Source organism: Notolabrus celidotus, chromosome 4, assembly GCF_009762535.1.
Source record: "Notolabrus celidotus isolate fNotCel1 chromosome 4, fNotCel1.pri, whole genome shotgun sequence".
NCBI lineage: Eukaryota > Metazoa > Chordata > Actinopteri > Labriformes > Labridae > Notolabrus > Notolabrus celidotus.
The window spans coordinates 1321479-1340095 of NC_048275.1; the positions used below are offsets into that span (position 1 = coordinate 1321479).

At 41.1% G+C, this 18617-nt stretch overlaps 3 protein-coding genes across 11 annotated transcripts in view; 1 reads left to right on the top strand and 2 right to left on the bottom strand.

Moving 5' to 3' along the window:
• The window catches only part of LOC117811386 (CSC1-like protein 2), a 31985-nt gene extending 25939 nt beyond the window's left edge, over positions 1-6046 (bottom strand). For 3 of the 5 annotated variants that reach the window (XM_034681634.1, XM_034681632.1, XM_034681630.1), the window contains exon 1: positions 5621-6045. The gene's annotated coding sequence lies outside the window, so the exon portion shown is untranslated. Of the gene's footprint in view, positions 1-5620 lie in introns of all 5 variants that reach the window. The other 2 variants (XM_034681633.1, XM_034681631.1) reach the window with 1 other exon arrangement.
• A 1208-nt stretch (positions 6047-7254) lies between these two features.
• On the top strand, positions 7255-11007 carry mrpl14 (mitochondrial ribosomal protein L14). 5 transcript variants are annotated; one of them, XM_034682177.1, is made up of 3 exons: positions 7255-7328; positions 7727-7823; positions 10548-11007. In XM_034682177.1, exons 1-3 carry the CDS (start codon positions 7289-7291, stop codon positions 10912-10914), a joined length of 504 nt encoding a protein of 167 aa, XP_034538068.1. In that variant the 5' UTR covers positions 7255-7288; the 3' UTR covers positions 10915-11007. The 5 variants fall into 5 exon arrangements, with proteins under 5 accessions (XP_034538068.1, XP_034538073.1, XP_034538069.1 ...); XM_034682182.1 differs by lacking the exon at positions 7255-7328 and adding an exon at positions 7382-7405; XM_034682178.1 differs by lacking the exon at positions 7255-7328 and adding an exon at positions 7414-7545.
• A 158-nt stretch (positions 11008-11165) lies between these two features.
• Positions 11166-17386, bottom strand: LOC117811739 (calpain-1 catalytic subunit-like). Its single transcript, XM_034682176.1, has 15 exons — positions 17188-17386; positions 16995-17066; positions 16298-16458; positions 16022-16191; positions 15912-15923; positions 15599-15810; positions 15458-15497; positions 15295-15360; positions 14528-14585; positions 14344-14408; positions 13863-13931; positions 13718-13796; positions 13486-13599; positions 12116-12174; positions 11166-12043 (listed from the first exon to the last, which is right to left on the bottom strand). The coding sequence occupies exons 2-15, from the start codon at positions 17012-17014 to the stop codon at positions 12017-12019; spliced, it is 1152 nt and encodes a 383-aa protein (XP_034538067.1). The 5' UTR covers positions 17015-17066; positions 17188-17386; the 3' UTR covers positions 11166-12016.
• Between the last annotated feature and the right edge of the window lie 1231 nt (positions 17387-18617).

The window sequence follows — 18617 nt, forward strand, 5'->3', positions numbered from 1 at the left end:
GTTTTTAGATCAGTTGTTGACTTTTTTAAAACAGGGGTTAATGGAGGGCAAGAACACAGCAATAAGCCTCCTTTCTATTGGAGGATCAGAGCTGGTTAGTACATTAAAGCTCTTGGTCTCAAAGATTGAACTTTATAAGATTGACATTAAAATAATAAATGAAAAACAATAAATAATCAAATGAAATTAAAACAAATAATTAGTTGGATAAAAAATAAAAATAAAAAGTGGTTAAAAGGATGAAGTCACACAAAAGCAAGTCTGTAAAAATGGGGCGCAGGCTAACACACTAAGGCTAATGGCGCCTCCAATTTTATCTCTTTAAACTCAAAAAGCATCTGGGTCTTTAACTTTAATCTTGGACTCAAAGATTAAACTTTATACCACTTTAAGACAATATTGTGGCACATTGCTCGGTCTTAATAAGGTTTTTAGTCACAGTTTGTGTTTTTAACTATTTGAAATTGTTCCCCAGGCTGTTTGTCTTTCCTTAAAGTGTCACTGTGTGGTTTTACTCTCAACAAACTAGAGCCTTGTTTAAACTAATGGCTGGTTTATACTGGATGTGTTTGTGACGCGCAGCAATACTTCCCCAAAACGCTGCAGGGCATTGTGGTCTCTCAGTTTGGATCTGATGCTCAATTGAGAACCAGTTTTTTGTATTTCGACTGTGTGAGAACTTGCTCTCGTACAGGAAAACAAGTTCCAGAGCAGCACCCACTCTTTGCTGGTCTAGAACCGCAAACCGCTTATGTCAGGGGTTAGGGGCGTGGCTTCCATGACCACAAAGACAAACCAAACGAGTCGTATGGATTCGCCGTCCATGTAAAGCACGATGAGTAGCACAGAAGTGTTGGTAAAGTTGGATAAGTCCTCTTCGGGACGTCATGTGATTACAAAAAGCCAAGAGCAACACCAGCAAGCATGCTATGTTGTCCGCCATCGTTGTTATCCTGAGGGGAAGTTTGCGCTGGCGTGCTGGGAACAGTGGTCACATAGAAGTGACGCCATGACGTGGCTCGAGCACCAGCCTGGAACTAGAACCAGGTCCACGTTGGTCGAAGGGGGGTATCTTTACTTTTTCAGAGCGGTTCAGAGTGCTTTATGGTAATTCACAGCTGATACATGTTGCTGTTTGTCATACAGACATGATTACATGAAGAACAGAGAAGAGACATCAGAGGAGATGAAACACACGGCCCATGTGAGGGAACCCTGGAAGTGCTGGAAGCTGATTTTACTTACTGAAATAATAATGTTGAAAATGAAACTTATTCTAAGTCCTGTCCAAATATGTGTTCATAAATCTTCTTAGATCTAAGCAGCCTGCAGCTTACACCCATTTATGAGATTTCAGAAGCATGACACTTTTAATCCAGAGTGTGTTTTCTATCTGTTGTAGATTATATCAAGCTTAATGACTTAAATAGCTCTCCCTAAGATGTTTAGCAAAATTATTTATTGTAGATATTTTAATGTTTGAGTTGATCTTCTAGCAGACGGTGTGCTTGCTCCTTCTCATGCAGGGAAAACAACGTGGTTTGTCTAATTGTCTGATCTAATGCATGCTGTTAAATTAAACAGACAAACAATGTTAGAGAGGCGCCGCTGTGAACACAAATAGAGTGCAACAGGGATAAATTAGAGCAATGAATCCTCAGCCAAGCAGGCAGCTACATGTTTCTGCATGCTAATGAAGATGCAACCACTTTTACTTTTTAAAATCTGCCTTTTAAACTGCACAGCTCTAATGCTGTCCACCTCCCAGGGCACACATTTGGGATCTTGTGCATTTAGTGGATTTACACTGCGTCTCATCAGTGGGTGATATTTGGGTGGGTGGTATTTGAAGAGGCTTTGCAAAACAAAAGGATACACATCAGGTTATCAGCTGTTGAGCAATGCCACACTGACATGCTGCAACATGCCTTCCTGACTGAATTAAACCGACTTGAGCAGAGAGGGAAACATTAACCGGTTACAGCAGTAACTTTGGTGTGTTATCTTATCACCTTCATTCCAAGCACCTTGTATGTAGATCATTCTAAATACTCTGTGCTTCTGTATATACTTTATTATTGTTTTATCATATTTTATTTTATATTAATTGTGTTTATATGTAATTTTATTTTAATTTTATTCTTATTAATATATTACTTTATTTCAAAAATAATAATACAATTTCATATACTTTTTTATTCTAATTTAATGTATTCATATTTATATCTCTTTTTTATTTGTATTAATCTCTTATTTTTTATTTTAATTATAATTGTATCTTTATCTCTTATTTTATTCTATTTTAATTATAACTTTATTTTTGATTATATCTTTATTCATGTCTTATTTTATTACTTCTTTCTATTAATATTTTGACTTCCTTACATACTGTTAAAAGAGCATACTGTAATAACTGAGTTCCCCTTCCCCCCTGTATAAATAAAGTATTTCTGATTAAGCTCTTTAACAGAAGCTTATAATCCAGATAATTAAACATATTTAATATTTAAAACATAATAGGAACAAGAGTTGGCTCAATTTAATCGATTTAGAAAGTCTTTGGTTGACAGATTACTTTTTAACAGCACAAACCACAAATATGTTCAGTGTTTGGACAATGGATTACCTTTAATTAAAACAAATACCCTCTATGAAAGAGTGTGTCATGTTTCTCTTGTCTTTATTATAACTGGCTGTGTGATGAGTAAATATTCATTTGTATATTTAATTGACTATGAGCTAAACCAGGTAGTTCCTGCCGTACATGTTAAAACATGCTGCATCCTGCACAATCACACATCCACCTTTAAAAAATCTCTGATAATACAGACAGCTGATAAAGCAGATTTGCACGCATTAGTCATGTTGCTATTTGCCTGTAAATCATTGAGAACTGCACCCTGCTCCAGCTCTGCTTTAACACACACTGATGATGTCAGAGCGCAGCTTCATAATTGAGTCACAGCATGTCTGTAAATTCAGAAAACACAAAGGGAAGAAAAGGAAAGGAGTTCAAATAAAAGGTCTCATGTATGGAGGAGTGAATCCCCCTTGATGTATTTGTGAGTCAGCATTTTAGGGTAAAAAAAAACAACTATTAACTGTAACTATAACTGTTGCTAAATAAAACACAGATGCATCTAACTCCTCTTAGTCTGGTCACACCACACAAAGTCTTAACTACTGTTGTCTCCATAAAGGTAATCCTACTCCTGTAATAAACCCCACCAACAAAAGAGTTCCTCATTCATCCCTTCCCTTCTTTTCAAATACTTCAAAGCCTGAAGTGATCCAATTAAACAAGACCACAAAAAGTTGCAGCTACTCATTCAACTAACCTTCAATTCAATAAATAATAAGGCATCACTTTGCGTTCAGGTAGGGCCGAGCATTCATCTCCATCAGAAACAATCACATCCTGCTTTCAGGAGGAAAAGAAGCAAAGAGATGTACTAGACTTAAACTGAAATACACTTTCAGGAGTCATTAACCAAATCACCGTCATTTCCTCTCAGAGGAGAGCGCCGTGACGAGAGGAAGGGGAACTATAACACTCTCCTCAAGTGAAAGTACTGAGGACCTTTCAAGTGGTTTTATCAACACATCCAGGATGGAGTTATGGATTTGGTGCACCCTTTGTCAGTAATCACGTGACGTCACCCATCTGTTCCTGAAGCGCTGTTTTGAGGCCAATCGGCTGCTGTGGAGCGATTGTGACGTATAGAGGCGGGGCTTTGAGCCTCCTCGCCAACAGCTACAGTGTTCCCGCCTGTCAATCAAGTCAGCTGTGCCTCTCATTGGAATATCTTTGAAATTAACACATTTTGAAGATCAAGAAATGATCTATCCAGACTACACTGGTCTTTTGAACCAGGCTGTAAACATGTTTATTTCTGCTGTAAAGATCGTCTCTTTGAATTGGTGTGTATGTGGTTTCCTGTACTTCTGGAGCCAGCCTCAAGTGGATCCTCTATGAACTGCAGTTTTTAACACTTCTGCATTGGACTCATATTTTAGCCCAGAGGTTGCCGGTTGTGTAAAACCAGAGATAGGCTGATGAGTTAAGGACACAAGCAGGAAGGACTGTTTGGTACTCATTCATTCTTAAGTCATCGTTCAATCACATCAATCTATCTCTCTTTATCTCTGTCCTCCTGGTGATCAGCTAATAATGGGTGTTAATCCTTTCAAGCACTAAACCATCCTGATTTAGCCTCAACCCTTATCGATCAATCATCCTGCTGCTGCTTTGAAATATAAATCTTGGGCGCAGACTTAGCCTAATGGTTAAGTTGTGCGCCCATGTAGCTGGTGGCAATGTTCGAATTCAGCATGCATGTCATTCCAACACTCTCTAACAATGTCCTACACTATCCACTGTCCTCTCTATAAAATAAAGGTGTAAAAGCCCCAAAAATACAACTTAAATATATATATATACAAAATCTGTTCCCCTCTGTTACACTTTCAATTTGAGCACTGCAACCCTCCTACTCCCAGGTGGCCTGCAACCCATCTCAACAGCATCCAGGTCCAGGTCCAGGTCCTCAGCTCATCCTGCCTCCCTCCTTCACTACCACCACTACTACTAGTGTCCGGGGGAGTCTAATCGCTGGAGACATGCTGGCACATCTCTCATATTTTCTGAACTTGTGAAATAAAGAAAAGTTCACTCATGATGAAGTCTATCCTGATTTCACTATATGCCTAACTTCACCACAGTAAAGTTCTCACGTTGTGATTTGAGCATTAGCACACATGTTCTCCTCTGCTGCTGCTTCACCTGACTGTCAGGTACTGAAAACACCATCTTCATCCCTTTAGAAGCTTTGCACAATATAACACTTGGAGCTTGAGCTGCCAGCACACTGAACATGAAGTGAATGCATTGTGTAAAAGTATTTATGAGGAAGTAAATAAAGGTTTTTTAAGAAGTACAGGGAGGAGGAAGAATTTTGATTACCACTAGTAGATGAGAATGAAGCTATGTGTGATGATAAGATGTGTTTGTTTGAATGCAAATGAATGTGAGATGTGTCACAAGTTCACAACAACACTAAATACATAATTGAAGGCTTTGCATTAATATTCAATGAAGTCACTGACCTGCAAGCAGACAGCTCATGTTCATCCCTTTATAAGCTATTAGCTGTCACAGTGAAACTCATGCACACTTCAACCTGTCAGCCACTGACTGAGATCCTCTCAGTGCAGGATTGCATAACTTCTACTATAGTTAGATAGCTGAGATATGTGAGGAATTACTGATAATCTGCTGGTGTGTCAAAATCCTGCAGATTAAAGTGGAGCCTATGTCTTCATGTCTGAGGTATGAAGGGGTTGTGGTTGAGGTAGGGTCATAGAAACACATATGAGAGTCCCCTGGAGTCATCATTAACTAACCCACTAGTTTAAATAGTTTAAATAGTTTGAATCAGCCTTAGCTAATGCTAGAGCTAGTTCACATTAGATCAGTTAGCTTTAGTGAGCTAATAACGGGATGTTTACTAGTTAACCAGCACCGAAGCTAACAGTTAGCCACCCAAACTGTTGAGAACAAGCTAACCACTTGGTGTCAAAGTGTGATAAAAACAGAGTTAGTGTATTTTAAAGGACTTACCGAGCAATGATACGCAGCAGGAGAGGAAACTTACAAGCTAGCAGCAGAACCGTTGCTGTTAGCTCACTGTAGCTCGATGTAGCGAATAACAGGTGGAGACTTTCTGATGTTGGAGCTTGTTTTCACACAAAGTCAGAATTCAGTGAGTTATATCCAAAGCCACGAGGCTAAACTGATGCTGTATAAAGCTGAGCAGACCAACAGGAGAGCTGTTTGTAATGAAAGACTAGTTTAATCTGTTGTGTCTGTCAGCCAGTCTAACAACTCTTACCCGACCAGTCCAACTGAACACTCACGCTGCCTTCACTGACTCCAGGAGGGCTCGGAATTCACAAGTTGTGATGGCGAATACGCGTTGCATGTGTTCTTAGAGGCGTTACATCGTAATGTAGACGACACATGGATACTACAAAAACAATATGTCATCTTAAACTGCTCGGGGGAAAAAATAAGGTGCTAAATGAGTATGGAACAAGGATTTAGCACTTGTGTCATAGACAAATTGAGAAAAAAAGATTATCAGATCAAAAATCTATAAAAAAAAAATCTCTGCATGAATTGATATCAAGTCAGTCAACTTATCCGATCATCTTTCCAGATTTACAGACCTTGCTCTTTCTTCAAAGTGCGTTTGCGTTACCTTCCCAAAGCCGGTAACTAATTTGTCCGATTATTCTAACGACCCTTGAACGTTGCGAGCGTGACATAATTGGAGATGGAGCTTCTCCCAGCGCGTGTGTTTGACGTCATAAAAGCCGATGCTGCATTCTCGGTACTCCTCGGATTGGAGAGTTTGAAGGCAGAGTTCAGGTGCTCAGTGGGTTAGAGTCAGGGCAACGTAGACTCCAGTACAAAAATATATCATAATTAAATTCTTAGAAGTGAATAAGCTGCTTTATTTAGGCAGCAAATACGGGTAGCAGCTTATAAATAGATGCAGGAAACTATAAACGCGAATAAATAATTAATAATGTCAATTCAGTTAAGATTTACTTTGGTTTTAAAATAAGAAATACGGCTATTAACTTAACAAGACGGATAACTTAATTTCCCCTGTTATTTGTTCCTACTTGAGGGATCATTCACGTTCATTGGTGGGGTCCCTGAGCAGCTCCTTCAGCAGCAGACTGAGACTCTCACCCTGCAGGACGGAGCGCTACCTCAGGTCCTTAATCCCATCTGCAATCAGACTGTTTAACACCAGCACTGCTGTGTCCCGTAAATCAGCTGTTCTCATCTTTCATTACACTACATGGAAGTTACTATGTGACTTGGCACATTCACAAATAACTACTGTATCCATCTGAATCACACTGTTCTTCATACTGTGTATGTTTGTTTTTAAATAACCTGGTCCAATTTTTATCATGCAATAACTTACCTTATCTAGTCATCAGATAGAAGTGTACATAGTGTGTATATATCTGTAATAGTTGCCATATTTTATTTTATTTTATTTTATTTTATTTTATTTTATTTTATTCTATCCTATTTTACCTTTGTCATTGCTATTATTATTGTTATGATATTTTTTAACTATGTTAGTACATTGTTGTATTCCCCTGTCCCGTGTTGTAAGCTGCTGTAACAAAAGAATAAAGTATATCTTATCTTATCTTATTTTCTCATATGGACACTCATTTTTCCGATTATTCAAACCTCACCTGAATGCAGCATCACTCAGCACGCTTTGTGCTTCTTCCTTCAGGTATTTTAGATTTCTTCAACCTCTGACCATCAATATTTATTAACAATTATACAAAAGAGCATTTTATTGATTACAAGGTTAAATATTTGTGCTTATATATGTATATATTATTTTGTACATGCTTATAAAGGTTGTGTTTATCAGCTAGCTCTGTTGTGTGTCGCGTGTTAGTGACGTCACCCCTTGCTTTGACATTGGCATGTAGCATGCAGGAAGGGTAACGTCTCTAAACTGTGCTTTCTGTTGTTATCTGTCGACTTTAAATGTAGAAGCTGATTTTCTTCTGTTATCTAGGACTCACACTTCAAACAGAGGTTACATGGTTAGCTTGTGTTAGTGATATTATAAGTGTTGAGCTTGTTAGCTTCATGCTAATCATGTGTGATTTCTCTCCACAGCTGACAGAAGTGAAGTTATGTCTCTCCTCCAGCTTTCCAGACCCCTCCTCGGGCTCCTCGCAGAGACTTCATCCAGGATACACCAGAGGACTTTTAGGTAAGACTTCCTCCTGCTGTAACAAGATGTGAGAGCAGTGTAATCAGGATGAATAGATGTATTTCATTCACTTAAATGTGGAATAAAACACAAAAAGCTGATTTACTTACATATCAATTCTTTAAAATGAGGATTTTAATATCTCAAAATATGTGTTTGACCTTTATTAAAATCATAGAGCTTTCTCCAGGGCCTCCTCCACACTTTTTGCCTGGGTGGCCCACCTGACTAATGCAGGGGGGGGGGGCATGAAGTATGTGTACACACAAAGAAATGAATATCACTAATTTACCCTCTCTATAATAATACACAAAATAACCCTTTAACAGATGGAGAGGAGGGGAGGAACTCTAACAATGCAAAAACAAAATATAATGCAAAAGATTTAAAAGAATAAACTCAAAGTAAATAAAATGAATAAAGTGGAGAGACAGTGGACCAATAAGTCATCGTTATAGAGGTTTTAAAAACAACACATAAATAAATAAAAGCATTAAAGGACAGTTATAATTATTTAAGAATGGAAAAGGATAAATTAAGAACATTCAATAAAACAATAAATAATTTAATGAAATTATCAAACATAATTAAAACAATTAATACATTGGATAAAAAATAAATATGATAATAAATTAAAGTAAAAAGTGGTTAAATGAATTCACATACTGTATCTACTTCAGCAGCCAACTTTCACACATGTTATAATCTTCTGAATAATTTAACTGTCAGAGGTAACACAACTCATGTGGAGAGGGAGACGCTCTCAGCTTACTTCAGGCTCTGGGTAACTTTAGCCTCAAACTGAAGTGTGGCCATGATGGGAACTTATACTTTGGCTGCAGCAGGTTTATCAACCGTCTGAATTCTTCGTCAACCACAGAAAAAGTCTGGAGGTCTTTGGTGTTACATCAGCGTTGCATCTTGTGACCTCTTAAAGGGGACATATCACGCTTTTTTCATCAATATATATTGGTCTAAGAGGTCCCCAAAACATGTCTTTAAAGTTTATGCTCAAAAAAACACTTTGAAATCAGATTTTGGTCTGCCTGAAAAACCCTCTTCTTCATTCCTCATCAGAACACTCTGTTTTCCCTCTGACCACGCCCCCTCCGGAAATGGATGTGCCTCCGCTCTCCAGCACGTTGATCTAATGTTTACATGTTGGCTGAATATACACGGCTGCTCAGAGATCGCGTTACTTCAACCCTCTGAATCTGATCCAGAATCTGATCCTGACGGAGAGGCGCCTGCAGCAGGACCTTTCTGAAGGATTGGTCACAGATTTAGTGTTTCTTGTTGTTTTATTTGTCAGCATGTAGACGTGTGTCTTGGTACACAGCTACAGCTACAGCTACAGCTACAGCCATGAACATATAGCTATGTGGCTATGCTAATTAGCGCTAGCACTTATCCATGACAAATAAAAATCATCCACTAGATCTTCAAATCTGCAGACGCGGGGAGTCAAAGCGACCTTTGTGTTTATTAAGACAGCCTACAACTAGCATGCCTCCCTCCTAAGCTCCTTGTTAGCACACATGTGTGCAGGGAATGAAAAACGGAGGAGGGGTTGAGTTGTATTTTATACAGTCTATGGGCTGAACAAGCTCCGAGCTCTGACTTCCTGTTACAGACCGGATATTGTTGTTACGTAACAAAAACACTGAAGTCTGAAACGGCTGGTTTCAGCACACATTTACAGAAAGGTGGAGAAATCAGAACAGGGGCAGAATGGATTCTTTTCATTCTCGGGGGGTTTGTAGACAGGGACACAGATTTCAGGTAAAGAACCATTAAAAAGTCAATTTTGCATGATATGTCACCTTTAAGCTCTCGCACTTAAATGGTGAAGTGAGGCTGTGAACGCCTTCTTCAGAGTCTTTCAGGACGATGTTTGCCAAGTAGCTTCTTATATTACTCATGTTCCTTGACGTGTAGGTCATCACAGTCTGGGAGCGTCTGCATGTGGTTTTTTCTTTGTCAGTAATCACCTCTCGCATTTCTCAACATGGGATAACCAAAAAGCTTCACAACTGCTGGAGCATCCACAACTTCTTTATTTATTTATTTAACATTTATTTAACCAGGTTGGTCCCATTGAGATCAAAGATTTATTTTTGAAGGGAGACCTGACAGAGACAGACACACAGAGAGCAAAGTACACTTTACAAGCACAACGTTTGCCTCAGAAAGAGCCGTGACCTAGGAGGCAGTTGTAACAAGATACACTGAAAACAGCGACATCCTAAAGATTCAGCTTCAAGGTCTTTGATTTTAGATTTTAAAACATTCAGTGACACCAGCTCCTCGAGTTTCAAGCCATTCTGCAATAAATTGGTGCTGCGTCACAGAGAGACCGGCATGATGTTTGAGGCAGTCACACTTCAATAAAGGTCAAATAGTTCCCGGTGATTATCAAATACTAGTTTTTCTTGAAATGTCCAACCTTGTTGTTTTTTTTTACAATTTAAACTCCCAACAAAAACATTTCTACTCTTCAATGCAGAGAAAGCTACAAGCTGACAGTCCAAATAGTTTATACTAACATAAGTCCCGCCTCTGATAGTCAATCATAGTTTAGGATTTGGGGTGGCATCAGGTGTTTTCAGGTGGTTCTCTAGAAGAATCTTAATTGAATGTTTTTAAATATAAAGTTTTGGATTCCTCCCTTAAAGCACTCTGATATGTTGAAGATAACCAGTGTTTGATTTTCTGTCCCGACAGTGTGTCCGCCGTTTCAGCAGCCATTCAGAAAATGACCAGAGTGCGCGTCGTGGACAACAGCTCCCTGGGAAACACGCCGTATCACCGGGCGCCCAGAGTGATCCACGTCTACACCAAGAACGGGGTCGGGAAAGTCGGAGACAAAGTGTTGCTCGCCATCAAAGGACAGAAAAAGAAGGCGCTGATCGTCGGACACAAGATGCCCGGAGACCGGATGACTCCACGCTTTGATTCGAACAATGTCGTCCTTATTGAGGAGAACGGGAACCCCACAGGGACCAGGATTAAGGTTCCCTTACCGACACAGCTTCGTACGATGGATGGAGACTACTCCAAAGTTCTAGCCATCGCGAGTTCATTCGTTTAATAACATTCATTCATTCATTCAACATGATGTATTTTTCTTCTAATGTCTGTAAAAACATGTTTGTCTTCAGTAAACTTTGAAACACTGTCTTCATTCAGAGTCTGTTTTTGTGTGATACTAAACTCTCTGTCAACATGTTCGACATTTAACTGAGATCTCTCTGTGTGTGTACAGTAAACATGACCTTTGACCCCGGGGTCATTCAAATGTAGGTCACACTCACGTTGTTTTGATCACACTGAACGAGCCGATGAGTGAGGGACATATTTATTAAAGGCACGACATACGTTCACAACACAAGACACATGACTGGCACATTCTCATAACTGCTGTATGACATGGATTCATGTATAAGGCTTTCAGTGTCATGTGATCCCTGTGAATGTCTCTGGAGTGGACGTACAGTGTTTAACTCTGGAACTTCTTCAACTAAAGTCTTAGTGCAAAGTAAAAAAAAAGATCAATACAACTAAAAGTTCAGCTGCTTGACTTCAGTGTCATGGACTGAAGACGACTGATTGTATGAACAGAGAAAACTGTAACAAAGGTCAGGAAATAAAACATCACTGACAGTCTGTGCTGCCACCTAGTGGTGAAGACATGGAAACACCAATCAACACTGAGGGGATCAGTTCTGAACTCGTCCTAATGTCAGGAAACATGAGAGCAGGATGAGACCTTCTCTGTCGACGCTCTCACTTCCTCTGTGTTCTGTTGTCCTTCAATTTAAAACTAATAAACAGGGATTAATGTTAGTATGCTCTGGACATTCACATGATGCTAAATTCAAATATCAAATATCAAATTAAAAGCTGATCACAGCTAATGATTGTTGTCATGCACAGACCCATGCTGCTTGCAGAGATGACAGGTTTGTGTGGCACGGCGACCGCTTCATCTTCATCTTCATACTTCATGTTGGAGGTTTGCATAGTTTAAAAAACTGGTCTGGGAGACTCCTCTCTCTGTTAGTCGTTTGGCTATTCTAGGTACGCTGAGGTGGGAAGTGTTAAGGGGGTCAGCAGCTCTGGAAGGCCGAGGGGGTCGACAGGAACACAGCAGCAGCAGTTTCCAAACCCTCCTTCAGGGAACACGGGCGTCTTCAACCACACATGGTGAGGTACAGCCACTGAGACACGGAACCATGAAGTTAGATTCAGATCAAGACACCTCTGATGTTTTCTTTAGAAGCAGAACTGACCTCTGTTATGTTCATCTCAGCTTCCCCTGCTCCCTCCTTATCAAACTGACGGAAAGACCCTGTGGAGGAAAGTTTCCACAGACGGTCAGAAGAGGTTATGAAAGTTCACCTTCTTTAATTTGAGTTTAAACTTCTGTGAAATCAAGAAGCACTGCTGTAACTTCTGCAGAAACAGTTAGAAGTCCAGACTCTGAAATGTCCCCAACATACCACACATAGAAGATTCACAGCCTTTAATCAGCCAAAGAAACCAGGTCCTGATCAAAACCACAATGCCTAGCTAGGCTTGTCAAATCAGGACTCAATCCTTGACAGAGAGGATTCACACTTTTTAAAACAGTTTCAGATCTGCTGCTTTCTTTCACATCTGGACCCTGCTGGACCAGGTCCTGATCCAGACAGACCACACCTAGACTGCTTTTTTTTGTATTTTCAGATCTCAGCACTGAGCAGTTTAAAGTCCAGACTGAAATGTCCCATCGTCTCAGATGTTTCTGTGCAAAGCTAACAGAACCTCATCTAACATACAACACTGAAGTTAGCATCTGATTCACAGCGTTTAATTCGGCTATTAAGGGGAAGGCTAACGAAACCAGGTCCTGATCCAAAACCACGATACCTACCTGGGCTTGTCAGAGCTGCACTCAATCCTTCACTCTCTGTAAAACACAGCCTCAGATTTGTGAAACCTTTATTCGATTTGTGTAAATGCAAAAAGAGAGATTTTACTACTTTTTGTGTCACCTCTGGACCCTGCTGGAACCAGGTCCTGATCCAGAAAAACCACACCTAGCCTGCTTTTTTTGCAATGAAATCTCTTTATGTTGCATTTTCTGATACTTCAAGTCTATAATATAGAGGTTCTGGATCAGGACCAGGTTGACTGTGCACTAGACTAAAACAAAAGAAGGAGTAAATCTCTTATTCTGCATTTTCAGAAATGGAATAAAGGTTTTAAATATCTGTAATTGTGTTTCTTTAAGGCTGTAGACTCTCCTCAGTAATCTAGTCTAGATCTGAAAGGGGTAGGTATAGTGGTTTTGGATCAGGCTCTAGATTCACCAAGCTGCAAATAAGACGCTAACTTCAGCGCTGTATCAAACATTTAAACTTTAACAACTCAAACTTCAAAAGAACTGAATCTGAAATAAACCCGACATGTGTCTGCCCTGATGACGATGACAGGAGCTCAGTGAGGACTCCTCTCTCATGACATCCTCATCCCAGAATCACGCCCTCATGACGAGTCGCATAACACACCACATGGCTCTTAGTGTTCCACCATACCCCAGGGAGGGTCTCTCTGAACAGACCCAGACTCTGTTTCTGCTCCTACCCTTCCACCTCCTCTGTGTCCACCAAATACTCACTGAACATGGCCTCCAGCTTCACCAGGCAGCAGATGAAGTTGTCGAAGTCGATCAGCTCGTTGTCTGCGTACCGGGCCACCAGAACCTGGTTCAGTCTGTTGTTGAGTTTAAAACCTACAGAGGAGGAAGTGGAGTAAAGGTGTCAGTCCTCAGCTGTGTGAGCGTGTGTGTGTGTGTGTGTGTGTGTGTGTGTGTGTACGGTAAACAAGGCTGTGATTTATAATAAACATACCTGCTGCTTCCACAGCCAGACGCATCTCATACGAGCTCATGGCTCCAGACTTGTCGAGGTCGAACTGTCTGAAGATGACCTGCAGGAGGAGACAGGTTTAGAGAAGAGCAGCTGATGTTTATGATATTAATGTGTTCATACTCACCAGCCACTTTCGGATTTTGTTCCAGAGGAGCTGAAACTCCACGAGTCCTAACCGGGCGCTTCCATCTTTCTGATAAACGCAGAGTCAAGGACGAACAGTCACAGGCGGACAAACAGTGTCATGATGGAGGAGAGTCATCAACATGGATCATATTTACATCCAAAGACAGCCAAAGAACATAATGGTGCAAGTTCATCCTATTTTCTTTTATATGCTTATTATAGTCAGAAAATATAATAAATAAAACACCCATTGAAGCTTCTATGAGGAACTTCAGGTTGTTTTAAGTGAGGGTCTGCACGGTGATGCAGAGGACCAATGACCCCCAACAAACAGCTGGAGTTAACTGAAGTAGATTTCCTTTACAGATAGCTTTACTGTGCTTCAACTTCCCTAACTCTGCAGGCTGAATGCACGTCCCCTTGTGTCTTCTAGAAATCAGTAACATCTCCTTTTTGCACATTAACTTCTGACAGGATACGTCCATCAGGTTGACCATGGTGCGGCAGGATTCTGTGCTGAAGCCGTCCGTCTTCAGATCTTTGTCTGCAAAAGTAAAAGACGGTTACAGAGGATCCATGGACTCAGGTGGTGTCCACTCTGCAGAGGAATGGGACATTTATTACCAACACGCCAACTTTCATAAAGTAAATATAGAAACTCACGCCTGGTGACGACTCGGTTCAGAATGGTCTTCAGCTCCCGGATGGAAATCTCCATGTCCTGGAAACAAAGTCAGACGAGGACAGAGACACGACAGCTTGTTAGACTTTAGTTCAATCTAAGAATAAACATATTATATTATATTATATTAGTCATGCATGAAGCATTTTAAGCTCTTATGTCTCCATTAATGGAGCGACACCTGCTTGCTACTTCAGGCAGACAACTCAAGCTGCACTGCTATACATGTCACATGTCCCACTCTCATATCCATCATCCAGTCCCACCCTCTGCCTCTCAAACTGGCGGTCTATTTAAACTGGGAAAATCTCCCATCTCTCCCTCTGCCTGTCAACGCCTCTGCTGCCCTGCATGCCTATTGCTGAATTTTCTTTCATCCCCACCGCCCCCCCAGCATCCACCTGCAGGCTCTGAGGGTGTTCAGTATGTTTTGCTCATCACTCCTCAATGTCTGCATGTAAACTTATCTGCAGGGAGTGATGAGGCCGGAGCCTGGGCGCCAAACATGAATATGTATTTGCTGCTGCAATAAACAGTTTAAACACGAGTTGTCTGACTGAACTTAAATGTATCTTCCTCCTGCAGACAGCACCCTGCTGCCCCCCTCACTGACACCACACTGAGTTCCCTGAGATGATAGAGTGTGTCAGACACAGATGATCTCCTGCTGTGAGGAGGCCTCAGTGTCCTGAAATAATCTGGAAACGTCCGGAGTGAAGGGATTAGGAAGGTTGTTTTCAGATCTTACCTCTCCTGCTAGCTGAGCGAACATCGACTTGAAAGAGTCATCGATGTCGTCTTCAGTTATTTCTTCCTGCAGAATCAAAATATAAAGACATGATCTAAAGACACGACTGATTTCAATATTTACATCTCCCTGTAGAGTATGATGATGCATCACTGGAACGTACCTCATCTTCTAAATCTGCAGAGATTTGATCATCCAGCTCTCTGCAATTCACAAACACACATCATCAGCATGACGTGGAAATGTCTACACATTCAAAATGCATGAGCTGATATTTCAACCACCACATGAAAGAGACTCGTACTCTGTCTCTGATTGCTTCTCAGTGAAGACTCGGAGCACAAAGTCGGCCTCCTTGCCGGGCTCGAAGGTGGAGGGCACGATGAGGTACTCTCCCGGAGGAAGACGAAGCCGCGTGCTCACCTCCCGCAGGTTGATGAAAGTCTCTGAGCGAGCGCACGAGGAGTTGGACAGGAAGAAGTTCTTCTTCAGGTGGACGTTCTGACAGCCTCTGTACTGAGAGGAGAAGAGACATCATGTGAAGTTTACATCACTGCTGACTGTTAGCAAAGCAGAGGACAGGTCGTTCTGGTGACTTTGACAGCTGTGACTCTTACCTCTTCTGGAATCTGTGTGAGAGAGAAAGAGGACAAATGAATATAATGAGCTCAGGCAGGAGGGACAGGATGCATAAAACAAGGTAAAGAGACTAGTTTGATGTTCCTACCTCATACACAGCAAAGCCAATGGTGTGCATGTCCTGACCCTGGCGTCGGTACCTGCGTCGGTCCTTCTGCATCAGAGCCACCAAAAAACTGCACGCAACCTCGTCATCCTCCGGGTCATCGTCCTCCTCCAGCAGCGTGATCTTATACTGCGGGTTGATCCAGTATGTGTCTGCAAAGATGATGCACTCATGTCACTTACACTTCAACACACAGAGATTATGATCATGCAGTGTTACATGAAGGGCATGTTGTGAGGTTAAACACTCAGGACTCACTGGGGTGGTTCCTGCAGCCTCCGGCCGTGCTGCCTTTCCTCCACGTGCCGTAGAACTTGATGGTGTTCCAGTGACTCATGCTGTCCTCACTCAGAGCGTCAGGACTCAGGTTGCAGATCTCCAGCCGGGAGAACTGCCTGGTGAACTCTCTGAAGGACATCCTGGAAGATGTGGAGGAAAGTTTGGGGTGAGAAACACTGAATGCAGAGAGAGGAAAATCGAGACACCACTCTCATGCACATGCAATAAATATAAAGCAATGATCAGTCATCGTTTAATTATCATTGGCTTAAAATGAAGACCAAAAACAAGGAGGAACGACGGCTGGACACTTATAGATGAGGGAAAAGTCTCTTGACCATTTAAAAGCATACTGCTGCAAAAACCTCTGCATCTTTTGATAATCTAACAATAAAAACTCAAAGCAAAATCAATAAAGTTCTTTTAATCTTCGTCCCAAACTGATGCCAGCTCTAATTCCTTGAACCTCTCATGAGATCTTTTGCACCAAATTCATTTTCAGCATCTTAACAAGCTGATCTGCAGGACAGAGTCTCATACATTTAATTTGTGGAGGTTTGATGCTTATCTTACAGCAAGAAAGTAAAAAGCAGTTTTCCAAAATGTTTAGAATTTCTCCTTTAAATGATCCCTGTGTGAGTAGAACTCTAACACTACAGCCTTTTTGAAATCTTACCAAAACTCGCCGTCTTCCATCTGGTTCAGGTCGTCTCGCTCAGACGGGTCAATCTCATCCCACTCAGAAGAGCTACACATGATGAAACAGACGGACAAGAATAAACATTCAGAATGAGATTTAATTCTCATGAAATTAGACATCAAGAAAGAAAAGTGCTGCATGAAAACAAAGACCAAGTCATGACTGAGACCTGAGCGTTTGAGACTCAGACTTTGAGAGATGCTGAAGTCCAGACTAGTGCAAATCACACACAAATTAAAAACCTTCAGGTGCTCCTTGAATTGATCTGAGACGTTCACAGTCCCAGAAAAACACTCACAAAAACAAATAACAACAATAATAATAATACATTTTATTTATGGGCGTCTTTCAGGTCACTAAAGGTCACCTCCAGTGGCAGAGCCAGGAGGTGACCAGGGGGTGGCCATCGCCACCTCTAAAAACTGATTGGCCACCCTGAAAGTCTTAAACATGATTGGCTGTTTGTCATGTCAGAGGCATTACTTATATTCAGATCAGCTGTTGTGTTTCAGTGAGCTGCAGAGACGGTGGACAATCATCTTCAGTTTGAGTCCTTAAAGAGTTCAGCAGATTTAAATGTTGACTCTCTGTCCAGTTACATTTTTAATGTTAACATTAGAAATCTATAAAAATGTAACATTTGTTAAATTCTTTTATAAAATGAAGTAGATTTGATTATTGGGGGTAACCCTCTTAGGCTTATGTTTTCCACCCAAGTCAAAACTGTGTGGCTCCGCCCCTGGTCACCTCACGTATTCAACAACAATAAATCTGGTTTAATATCAGAGCAAACAGTGTGTGATAAAACAAACAATATAAAAAAGAACACAATGAATGGAGAGCTGAAATAAAAGCCACGTGTGGAGGGTTTTTAAGAAACCTGTTTTTAAGGATTTGAAACTGGGAAGAGATCTTGAGTTACGGGGGGCTGCAGGGCTGAATGCTCGAGATCCCATGGAGGTCAAACGAGCGTGGAGGAAGGAGATCTGAGAGGTATGGAGCTGAGAGAGAGCCCTGAGTCTGATAATAAGGATCTTGAAGTCCATGTGGTATTTGACAGGCAGCCAGTGAAGCTATTAGAGGACAGAGGTGATGTGTTCAATGGAAGGGGTTCTTGTTATGATCCGGGCAGCTGAAATCTGGACCAGTTGAGGTTTATGGAGAAGACCAGAGAGGAGAGAGATTGAATAATCGATACAGGAGGTAACAAAGGAACAGACGAGCAGACTCAGGGGGGAGAGAGGAACTGTGGAGTTGTTAATGGTTAGGGTGAGGTTGTTAGTTTTGAGTGGATTTGGAACCAATAAGAAGAAAGTCTGTTTTATTGCTGCTGAGTTTGAGAAAGTAAGACCTGAGTCGAGCTGCACTTCACCATGGATGATTTGCATCCAGTCACAGTTATGACATTCTAATCTTGAGTCCATGCACGGCTTGTTCATCACTGATCCGCTCTGATGTTAAGCTCACCTCTCTGTCTCTGTGTCTCTCTCTGTCTCTCTCTCTGTCTCTCTCTCTCTCTCTCTCTCTCTGTCTCTCTCTCTCTCTCTCTCTCTCTCTCTCTCTCTCTCTCTCTCTCTCTCTCTCCTCTCTCTCTCTCTC

Excerpts from the sequence above, each read along its gene's own strand:
- mrpl14 (XM_034682177.1), top strand. The coding sequence starts at position 7,289 with ATGCAGCATCACTCAGCACGCTTTGTGCTTCTTCCTTCAG. Across the intron at positions 7,329-7,726 it reads CTTTGTGCTTCTTCCTTCAG|CTGACAGAAGTGAAGTTATG; the intron begins GTATTTTAGATT and ends TTCTCTCCACAG. Across the intron at positions 7,824-10,547 it reads ATACACCAGAGGACTTTTAG|TGTGTCCGCCGTTTCAGCAG; the intron begins GTAAGACTTCCT and ends CTGTCCCGACAG.
- LOC117811739 (XM_034682176.1), bottom strand. The coding sequence starts at position 17,014 with ATGGAAGACGGCGAGTTTTG. Across the intron at positions 13,797-13,862 it reads ACAAAATCCGAAAGTGGCTG|GTCATCTTCAGACAGTTCGA; the intron begins GTGAGTATGAAC and ends CTCCTCCTGCAG. Across the intron at positions 12,044-12,115 it reads CTGAGATGAACATAACAGAG|TGGCTGTACCTCACCATGTG; the intron begins GTCAGTTCTGCT and ends TCCGTGTCTCAG.